Source organism: Pseudorca crassidens, chromosome 3, assembly GCF_039906515.1.
Source record: "Pseudorca crassidens isolate mPseCra1 chromosome 3, mPseCra1.hap1, whole genome shotgun sequence".
Taxonomy (NCBI): Eukaryota; Metazoa; Chordata; class Mammalia; order Artiodactyla; family Delphinidae; genus Pseudorca; species Pseudorca crassidens.
Window position 1 is genome coordinate 38,831,412 of NC_090298.1, and position 11,210 is coordinate 38,842,621.

The following is an 11,210-nucleotide window of genomic DNA, read 5'->3' on the forward strand; positions in this document are numbered from 1 at the left end:
ATTTATATATTATGTATTTATCTATCTTTTGTGTTTATGTTACATATTAATATATAGATTACATAGTATGAGACATATACATACCTATAGATTTCATTCTTAGTGGCAAGACAGCAATGAGTATAGTAAAAAGAACCCTGCTGCTTTTGATCAGACAGTTTGTGTCTAGGCTCACCAGTTATTAGTGAGGTGACATTGGCCAAGCTGCATAACCTCTCTAAGCTTCCTCAGTAGACGCAATATAACATCATCAATAGATTACAGTAGAACAATATACCGGTATCAGTTAGAATCCCAACAGGAAACCACTGGCCCTTAAGGAACGAGATAATTTCTATCATTCACAGTTAGATCACTTACAAAAGTGTGATTATAGGGAAATCATAGGTCTAGGACAGTAACCTGGAGCTAGTAGCACCAGAGCTATTTTACATCCTCAGGTCCAAAAAGATAAGAATAAGAAGCAGTTATCAGAACCTGGTAGGAGAGCCATTTCTAGTTCGTCAGCTTTGACAGGAGTCATGGCCTTCAGTTCAGGGACTAGGCAGCCCAAGGTGACCTTGTGGGGCTGGAACCAAGCAAAACCTTGACCTCGCCCTCCCCATTGGCCAAACTCTACCAGAAACTAGAGGGCAAGGGAGCATATTGACCAGGTCCATAGGAGTCACCCTCCTGGGGCAGAAGGCAAGGTTGAGAAGTGTACAGCCATGGCTCTGGAGACTCCCAGGATAGCTGTCTGCTTTTTAAGGTTATGATTCAGATTAAGGTATAGCACAGTGCAGGTCTCCACTGAAAGGCACTCATTGAATATTTTTTCCCTTCTTCTTTCTTGCTCATCTTGACTCTTATCCATTGTTAGAAGGTTGGCCTTCCAAAAGACACCTCCAATCACAAAGTTATTTCATTGTGTGAGCTGGAGATTTTCATGGAAAAGTAACTCCAGAGGCCTTTCCTTAGCTTGTCGTTAATCAGTTAATCTGCTCCTTTTAGCATCTTGCTAAAATTCATAGTTGTTGAGCTAAATAACATTAGACATGGAAGTAGGCAGTAAACATTTCTCATGTTACCTCTTGGCAGTTTTACATAAATTATATGTAAACTAAATCAGTGGAGGTATATGTGTGGGTGTGTGTATGTTAACTGGAGAGAAGGATTTCTATATTTCATAAGAAAAAAGCGAGGAAAGACCATCTGAAGAAAAGAGAAGAAAAAGCCTTCAGTACACTCAGATACTTTCCAAATAATGCAAAGGAAAAAATTCTATTAAGGTAATGATTTTCATTCTTTTATAAACACAAATGAGACTTCATTCTTTTTTCCTGCTCCCTCAGGAGAGAAGGAACTAATTAAGGAAAATTGATGAGATTCAAAACACATGAAAAGGAGAATCCATTCACTAATGTACATTCTAATTACAACCATCAGTTTTCCTTCTTTATAAAAGATATAATCACAGAGTTCTGCTAGTGATGTGCCTGCCTGGTGAATGGCACTATCTAGGAAAAGAATAAATTGAGGAGAAAGAAGTGAGTTATCAAATATACCATAATCAGACAGAAACTCAATTTCTATTCTTAATTTCATCCTTTCTTTTTTTTAACACATTATGTGATCTCTAAAGTTAGATGCTTTGCCTGATGACTAGGATATAAATTGGTGAGGCCTCCTTTTTATCTGTTACTAACTGAAAATATTAAAAATTATATAAATTCTATGCTAATCTGACTTCCAGAGTGGAGATAATAAAATGTATAAAATTAAATAAATAAATAAAACAGTCATCTACTATCCTAATCACATTCTTCCCAATAAGTAAACAATAACAGAGAATGAGAGAAAAATGGGGGAAACTTTAGAACAGGGTATCAGAAAAAATTAAAAGTAAAATTTAAAGGAAGATATCTGTTAGGAAAAAATAAGAGAGTAAGAAGTTTGAAAAAAATTTGTTGGAAGACTCCAAAAATGAATAAACTTAATCAAAGATAAGTGCTTCAGGCAAAAGGTAATAATTCAGATGTTAAGAACAGATTCCAGACGGTTCTGAGGGTCTAGGAATTGTTGCTAGAGCTTGATTTTGTTACTGACCTTGAGACACGTGTATAAAGACATTAAGGTCAATATGTAGAAATAAGGCAGCTATTTTAAAAAGGGCCGGAAGTTTCTCAGGGGGTGTGAAAACCACAGAGACGTATGGTGCTCCAGTCATATACAACAAAAATGTTATGAAATGGGGATTTTAAAGCTAGAGAGGAAAACTTATTATTGGTGTTTTCCAGAAATAGGAATAAATAATAAAATCCAAGAGAAGGTAATTGATGATTTGGCAGGTTAACAGATTAGGTGTATCTAGTGCCATGGGCACCCCATGTTACACTGCCCCCCACCACTGCCATAGTGTAAACTCGTAGAGATAGGAGTGTGTCTTCTCCCTCAACTGTCTGGGACCAAGGAAAGGTTAAGAACCGCCAGGTTTTTGTATCTTGCTTATTATCTGGTGTTACAACCTACATGTTTGATGCTTTAGTGGTTCTCTGATTTAGAGCAGGCAGATCTGCAAATGAATCGTTTCCATAGTTTCTCTATTACGATTTAAGGTATCTATTTCTCAAAATATTTCAAGAAGTTCAGAAATTTAGGAGCAAGAAGGACCAAATAAAACAAGACTATCTGCAGAAAAGTGATGCAGGGTATTTTCAGTTCTTGCGTCAAGCAGATGTCGGTGCTAAATAAATTGCAGGAATTCCTATCTAAAGTCTATTCTATCTTTGAAGGTCTAGCTCAAATAACACCTCTTCTATGAAGCTCCTAATCAAAATTAATCTCTCTTCCTGGTATTCCTACAACTCAGTGCAGAACTTCAATTTAAAATTCAGTTTATTCATTGTATCTGACTCTTCCACAAGACTGTGAACTCTTAAAAGGCAGACTCCTACTCTTGTGTTTTTACTGTCCTGCATGCCCTGCATCACCTTGCATGGTACCTGATGTACAGCTGCTTGTCAGCAAATTTTTAATGAATGAACAGAAGGCGGCAAAAAGGAAAATATTTTGGAATATGTATTGTTTTAATTTTAGGTCAAAGTTTGAAATATATCTAAAAAGGTAGCTACAGGAAAAATTTATAAAATAATTGTATCATGGCTGTTACATGAAATAAGAGATACTTTGCATCATGATTTTGCAAAAGGTACACAGTGTTTGAATGGGAACATAGCAAGGAGACAGCTTATTTATGAAGTTAAAAGATAGGACATTCAGTCATGGCTCAGTGACATAAATTGTGTGACATCAAGCTGATATGATCTGGGAGCTTTGCTTTATCCCAAGTCTATAATGAATCCAATTTCTCTGTCTCTAACCCAGATCTCTTTCCAAGATTGAAACTGCCACATCACTCCCCTGCTTAAAAGTCTTTGATAGCTGCTTACTACTTATAAGATGAAGTCCAGTCTCCTTTACAAAGGGAACCAACTGATTCCTTGGTGCTTTGTTCTTCCTTCAATACCACTGCGTTGAAGGTGGAGGAGATCCAATCTCCAGCTGCATGGCCCACCATTTTTCATTGCCCGCTGTTTCTCACCCCAGGATGTTATGCTGCACAACCTGAACTGTATGCTGGGATTTCCACACTCCATGCTTTTGCTCTTTCCTTTCTCCATTAATCTTGGATTCTCTCTTCCATTTTCTTCCCTCATATTGTTTATCTAATTCCCACTCCTCTTTTAAATCTTAATGTATGTCTTCCCTCCTCCCAGAAACTTACCTTGATGCCTTTGTGCTGCTCCCTTTTGTTACTGTGTAATACCCTGGGCTTGTGTTTATTACTGGATTGTTCTTTTCTATGTATCGTCTTCTCCATTAACTCTGTATACCTCTTGAGGTCAGGGACTATACAGCTCATTTGTGTTCGCGTACCTAGCACAGCGCTTGGCAGGTACGTAGGAATGAATGAAATGCCCATTTTAGAACTGCTTGCTGGATATTTTGTCCCCCAAAGTCCACTAATACCTTAAAATCATTATGTACAAAGTGGAACCCATTATTGCTGTAGTTTTCAATTCCTTTTTCCATGCTCACTAGTCATCAGTTCCCAATTCCATCTTTTCACAGTTTTCTTCTATAAACACCTTTGTTTCAGTGTGTATCGTTCTCTCCCCTAGAGTACACCAAAAGGTTACTAGTTATTTTCCATGCTTCTGCTTTCTTCATTGCTCCTAATCTGTTTTTTAAAATGCCAGATTTTTTAAACATTGCCATCCTTACACCAGTGATGCCTGTTCAATGTACAGAAACTGAAATCAAAGGTAAGCAAAAAGAGAGACAATCACCCATGATATTCCCACTTAGAGTTAGCTGTGGTTAATAAGATCATACAATTTATACCACATTATTTTTCCAGAAGGAGAGTTTGATTATTCCTTGCTCATACAGGCTGATAGTTATTAACAAATAAAAACATGGCATTCTGCAATATAGTGCCCATCTGACTTGACTTCAGTTACCCATACAAACCACTGATTGAATAAAATTATCATCCAAGCTGTTTCTTGAAAAAAACTTGGAATTCTTTTCCCCGCTAATGTGCCTTTGCTCGGTCAGTAGGAATGGTTGGCTTTCTCACCAGCTCAGCCTTTAGCCAATCTTTCCAGACTTAACTGTATGGTCTTTTCCGTGGGGCCTCTCCCGGTGTCCCACTCAGACAGGATCTGTCTTTACTGTCTGTTCTGCTTGCCCTTTCTTTGTATCACCCAGGCTGCCTTGTCCTCCAGTTATTTGCATAACTCTGTTATCTCCCCTAGTAAAATGCAAATTCTGTCCGTGTTTGGGAATCTTACATCTCGTGCAGAAACACGTAATACATATTGAATGAAAGCAATGACAAAAGACTGAATGTTCTAACTTAATAGACAGATTTATACACGGGCTCTGAAGCAGACAGTACACTACAGCATCAGATTTCTTACAAGAACTTTGGAGAAGTGCTGGATATCATTCAGTTCACATTGAATTTCTCCTCTCTGTGACTAATGAAAAACAGTGCTATCATTTCTGGCTTCCAGATTTAGGGAGTCAGAAAACAAGTGTAGGGCTTCCCTCGTGGCGCTGTGGTTGAGAGTCCGCCTGCCGATGCAGGGGACACGGGTTCGTGCCCCGGTCCGGGAAGATCCCACATGCCGCGGAGCGGCTGGGCCCGTGAGCCATGGCCGCTGAGCCTGTGCGTCCGGAGCCTGTGCTCCGCAACGGGAGAGGCCACAACAGTGAGAGGCCCGCGTACCGCAAAAAAAAAAAAAAAAGAAAAGAAAAGAAAACAAATGTATGTGAACCAATCTTAAAACTGTCACAGAGCTGCTATAATCAGTTTGAAAATAAAGGTTGTCAATACATTTAAGTTTTTGTCCATGAAATTTCCTAACATACCCAAGAGAGTTCCAGATAGCCAGATTCCATCTATTGTCTCATAGCTTTTAAAGCAAATTGGTTTATTATTTATTAAAATTTCAGTTATCTTTTTATACTCCTAGGAACATAAGTAATTTTTGTCTTCTTTTAGATGGTTTCATTTTTCCTTCTGTAGAAAACCCCAGTCAAGTGTATCATTTCCCTGTTGATATCATTCTTGCTGTATTTCTTTCTTTTTTTTAATTTTGTTGCTGCCTGGACGTAAGTGAACTTCAGTGTTATATTAACAACTTAGTGTTTGTCTGCAGTACTAATAAATAGATGCAAAATAATCTGTATGCTATATTGTAATAAATGTCTTAATGCCACTAGTAATTCATTTATCTAAGCCCTGCTGGTTGACCAATTCAAATGGTAGTTGGTTTTACCTTTATTATTATATATACTTCATAATTTAAGACACCTGAATGCCTTTGACTGATTTTATCCTTCAGCCCACAGCTGTTGTGTTTCCTTATGGGCTTCATAGACAATGGAAAAATCAGCATTTTTCTTAATACTTTCAATCTCATTCTCTCACTCTTGCTCTCTATTCTCTCCTCCTCCTGTGTTCTTTCTATAAATTATTATAGTTTATTTAAAGAATGTGAGTCTCATCTCCTCTCCATTAATTTCAAACGCTTTTTATGTGTCAATGAATGTGTAATACTTGGATATAGCAAACCCTTCTGTTTGACTGGGAAATAGAGTGAGGGAGGAGTGATGGGTCATGACTAGAGAAGAAGTTTAGGTTTGGATTATGAAGGACCCAGGTGTGCCATGCCAGTGACATTGGATCTTGTTCTGCAAGTGAAGCGAAGGCCATTTGCATCACTCTAGCAGGGCAGAGAATAGTCTTATAGGAGGGATGGGGGGATAAGTGTAGAGATAGAAAGATCAGTTATAATGTCATTACAATAGTCTAGGTCAGCGTTTCTCACTACAGAAAGAAATGAATTTGACATTGTGACTTGGGAAAGAACAATCTTACTTTGTGTGGTGCAGTCAGTACTCTCTGTCCTACTTTATTCTAATTTCATTGGAAAATGCTAGCCTGGACAACCTAATTTCAAAGCCTGCTAACTGTACGCAACCTGCCACTTGAAAATCACCCGTTTAGATGAATGATAATGAATGCCTAAACGAAGGTGATGGTATTAGATGGAGAGAAGATGCAAGTGGGAATAACTAGGGAAATGGAAGCAACATAACTTGATGATGTATTGGATTTGGGCACGTGGAATAACCAAGAATGACTGAAGTTTTCTTGTTGGTGGGGTGGGTAGATGATGGTAGTTCAAACTGAGATATTGACAGAGTAGAAAGGGGTCAGTTTTGTATTAAGAAGTTAAGTTCAACTTTGAATATACCACCTCTGTGATTTCTGTAGGAAATTTATAGTTAGGGAAAGATGTAAAGACTGGAGATACAGTTTTAGGAATCAGCATGTGGGTGATAGTTACAACAATGGGACAGACTAAAGTAAAGTGAGTTTGCATATCATAAAAAGAGGGAACACTGAGGAGGGAATTGTGGATAAAACCAGCATTGAAATGGGAGGCCAGGGGAGAGAATGCAATGAAAGAGACTGAGAATTAATAATCAAAGGGCCAACTAGGGAGGGAAGAGATGATATAGCTTTAAGAAAAAGAGCAGTCAGCTGTATCACATGCTGCAGACATAGCAGATACAGTCTCCTGAATTTATCAGCTAGGAGGCCATGGGCAACCATTGTCAGTACTTTTCAATAGAGTAGTAGGATCTGAAGAATGATTGCAGTGGGTTGAGGAAAAAATGAGAAGTTTTAATGTATTACAGGCAAACCTTAATCAAGATCAACTTTAAGTTGAAAAGAACAGAGATGGTAATATGTAGGCTGGTATCTATTAAGCTGAAAATATCTTATATAAACACCTATTAGGAAACTTAGGATGGAGATACATGGTAGACTGGTATCAGAAGTTGGGAAGCCATCAAGAACCAAAGCAGTTCTAAGACCTGCCACTCTTCCCGCTTCTCTCAAAGCACTATGGTTTCCTTTGTGTCTGGTTCATTCTCTTTTCGTCAGTCTCTTTTGTTTTCCATAATCTGTAACCTAGAGGAGCTAGGCCAGTTGGTTTGATAAAACACCATTATCTCATGTGGGCCAAGCCTGCAAGCCAGGTTGCTTCCCCAGCCTTGGCTCAGAATTATGGATGGCTTAGCTTACCCTTGGTCCAGTGAGTAGCCTGGATTTATACAAAAACCAGGTAACATATTTTACTTGCCCAATAAAATATATCTTTACGCAGTTTGCTACCAAACACCCGATTAGATCTAGGTCTAAAGCGTTTCACTTTACACATTCTCTAGTTTGTAACAGAGCACTTATTGTTTGAACTCCTGAGAAAATAATTACAACTGGGCTTTGCACCACATATCCCATTCTTTTTTTTACAATAATGTCTCACCATTGGGTGCCTTATGTATACGTATGTGTGTGTGTATTTGCACGGTAAAAATTAACCAAGTAGGCAAACTTGGGCCACTTCTTAGGAGTTTAAACTCGATATAGATGCAACCATCACTAGGTTTTTAAGTAGTTGATTATGTAAGGACCTAAGTTCTCATTGTTATGTGTCATCTATTTCATTTTTCTGTACTGTGCTATTTCAGGAGAATTTAAGCATGGTGAGGAAAAGACAGTGGCACACATTAATCTTTGAGACACTATGCTTACACCCCTGGTTATCTATTTTGAAGTAATTACCACTTCTCTAAAGCTTCTGTCTTGAAGTCATTTTTATGAAGTAAAATTAATTCATCATCTATTCTACGCTGAATATTATCATGGAAGTTTAAAAATTCATTCTTGGGAAATTCTTATTGCCCAAGTAAGTTTATTTGAGGAAATGAATTATCATCTAAAATGTAATTACTTCTTTCTAAAGGACTTAGTAATTGCCGTCCTTTAAAGTTATATTTTCACTTCTATTGCTTAGCTAAACTTAGCAGACTGGCATTCTTGTATGTAGTACCAGCATAAATAAGAATATTGTTGTAGTCGGACTAAATAGAGCAACCAGTGATAAAAAAAAAATGCAGCACTGATTACAACAGAATAATAATTAGAAGGCAGGAATGGCAAAGGAGCAATGGTGGAAAGTGAAGTGATTTTTCTGAGAGTGTCACTGATCAGAAAATAAATGATTGAAGTAGGAGTGGAGTTAAGAAATTCAGAACCCAAGGAACATAAAACTGAAGTCAGTATCTTCTTTCTCAGCAGGCTTCTTATAACAACTGCTGTGAAAAAGGTTTGCAGAGCCAAAGACACTGGGGTGCTTCCCGCATCTCAGGCAATGCTTTATGTGAGGTTAAAAAGTTAAAATTAAAAAGGAAGGGTCAAATCAGGGCATGACGTAGAATAATCACATGTTCAGTAATGTGAGCACATTATTAAACACAACTGAGAAGCACCTGTCTCTGGCTCTTGATTCCCTTGGGCTTTACTTTAGGTACCAGACAGCATTTCTAAGCGTCTTAAATGCTTTGGGGATGTTTTTGAATGTTTCTTCTTTTCGAATGTTTTATGTTTCTGTGTCTTGTGTTTTAGCTACGAAGATGGCCAAGTGGGAGACACAAATATTAACACACAAGAAGGAGGCATTCACAAAGAGATCCTTCGAGTAATTGGTAATCAAACTGCTACTGGTTAAAGGACCACCATTTAATTAACATGATTTGAAAGCCTTCCTCGGGTTCAAAGCTGGATTTTGAACTGAAGAAGATGATAAAATAATTTATTGTTATTATAAACAAAATTAACCCTTTGAATACTGATTTTTTTCTTAGTATTTCTAAGTTTCTCATTAAATACCTAAAATGGTATAAAATTTATCAATTGTAGGGTTATGGAATCTAGTAATAAAATTACAACAGCACTTAAACTGAAGTTTGGGTTCCTCACACAATAAACAGATTGAAAAAACAGTTTTGTGCTGATATTTTTATATTAAACTCTTTAATTGGAAATTTGGTATTATATACCGACATCTTAGGGTACAAAAATAGAACTGAAAGCATTTTATAATGGCGTCTAAATCTATAAGATACTTTGCAATAAGTGTAATGTTTGCACATTCTGATGTGCTATATAATTAGCGGTATGAACATTCGAATGTTTGGGGGAGGGATGTTTCCTAATCTGTTACTTTTCCATATACAAAAGCAATTAGGTCTTAGATACAGTGCTTTGCCCAAAAGTATGTAATATACATATCTATAGATTCATGCATCAAAATGTATGATCGTGCATATATGTGTGTATGTACACATACGTGTATTTTAACAACAGATGGCACAGCTCCACAATTCTGTTCTCATTCAATGGAAAGAAAATAATGTTCAGTAAGAAAATAATATTCTCTCTGGACATAAACCAAGATATGAGCCAAATTCACCACTGCTCATTCACTGAAAATATTTGCAAACAAGTTTTCTATTTGTTTAAAGAATTTTCCCCTCAGTTAAAATTTAACTCTTTATAATATTATAATTTGGGGAACATCTTTATTCAAATGATAATATGTTTAAAAGAAAGGCCTCAGAATTTAAAACAACAGTATATATATTTTTATTTCCTACTGTGGAACGTTTTTTACATTTATTTGTACCACACCAGCATTTTTATATTTTTCATCTAATACCTCTGCTTATTTTTTTTCATATTGAGAAAGAAGACAAACTTTGAAGTTTCTTTTATATTAAAAGAACATGAATAAGTTTATATAGAGAACAATAACACCAGCTCTCAGCATTCTCTTTTCAAGAGTCATGTGTGCATCAAAATCGTTACTATTTCTTTGGGACCTAAGTTCTTATTCATTACAATTTTTAATTGACAGTGTTTCTTTTCCTACATGATGTTTTTGGAATAAGGCCATTCATGAGAGCAGTTTAATTAGCAAGTCTGCCACTCTATTCAAACCCTGAATCAAGGCTCATATCTGACTCTAATTTATTTAGAAAGAAAAAATAAAAATGTATCCTCATTTGCAAGTGTAATATAAATTCTGTGCTTGTTCCTTTGGTATAAAAGGTGAGAACAAAGGTCATACACATTGTTCAGGATTGCTATCTAGGAAGCATTTACTAATTGTTTGTTTTCTTATATTGTAAATAATTGATATGCCACTTATTTCTGCAAAAATAGACTTGAAGGGATATTAATCATTGTGATAGGATCCACCTAAAACATTGATCTGTTTTGACTTGTGCCTCTGAACTCAAGGCCAGACTGAGGGATGATATTGGTGTGGTAGGTCCAAGATACAGTATCTTCAGTTCTGTGACCAAATATTTGAAGACTTTACGTGGGACAAGAGGACTCCTTGCTTCTTTCTGCCAAGACTCCCAAGTCTCCCAAATCCCTTTACTGTGTTTTAAAAATAGTTTAAAGCAACAAAATTACATTTTCAAATTAATTTTGTGGGACATTCATGTATATATGACATACATATGAGGATGTAATAGTAGGATTTGGAAATTGAAATCTTGAAACCCCATGTGTTTGGCCACTAGGACCACTGAGGCACCTCCAAAAACTCTTTGAAGTGCCTCCAAGCATAATTTAAAAACCACTAATCCACTAAGGATTTACTCAACAGTTGAGTGACCTGTAAGGGGTAGAGTATTAGAATCTGAACTGGAAGGGTAGCTTGGAGGACTCAAGGGAGACTATTTAGGGGAGATAAAACATTATAATACAAACTTCTACTGTCAACTTAAGAATA

At 36.8% G+C, this 11,210-nt stretch overlaps 1 protein-coding gene across 1 annotated transcript in view; it reads left to right on the forward strand.

The window, feature by feature from the left end:
• Positions 1–9,408, forward strand: part of PARP8 (poly(ADP-ribose) polymerase family member 8) — a 178,726-nt gene extending 169,318 nt beyond the window's left edge. The window contains exon 27 of the mRNA XM_067730652.1: positions 9,032–9,408. Coding sequence (XP_067586753.1) covers positions 9,032–9,134 — 103 coding nt within the window. The 3' untranslated portion in view covers positions 9,135–9,408. The remainder of the gene's footprint in view (positions 1–9,031) is intronic.
• Positions 9,409–11,210: the final 1,802 nt, after the last annotated feature.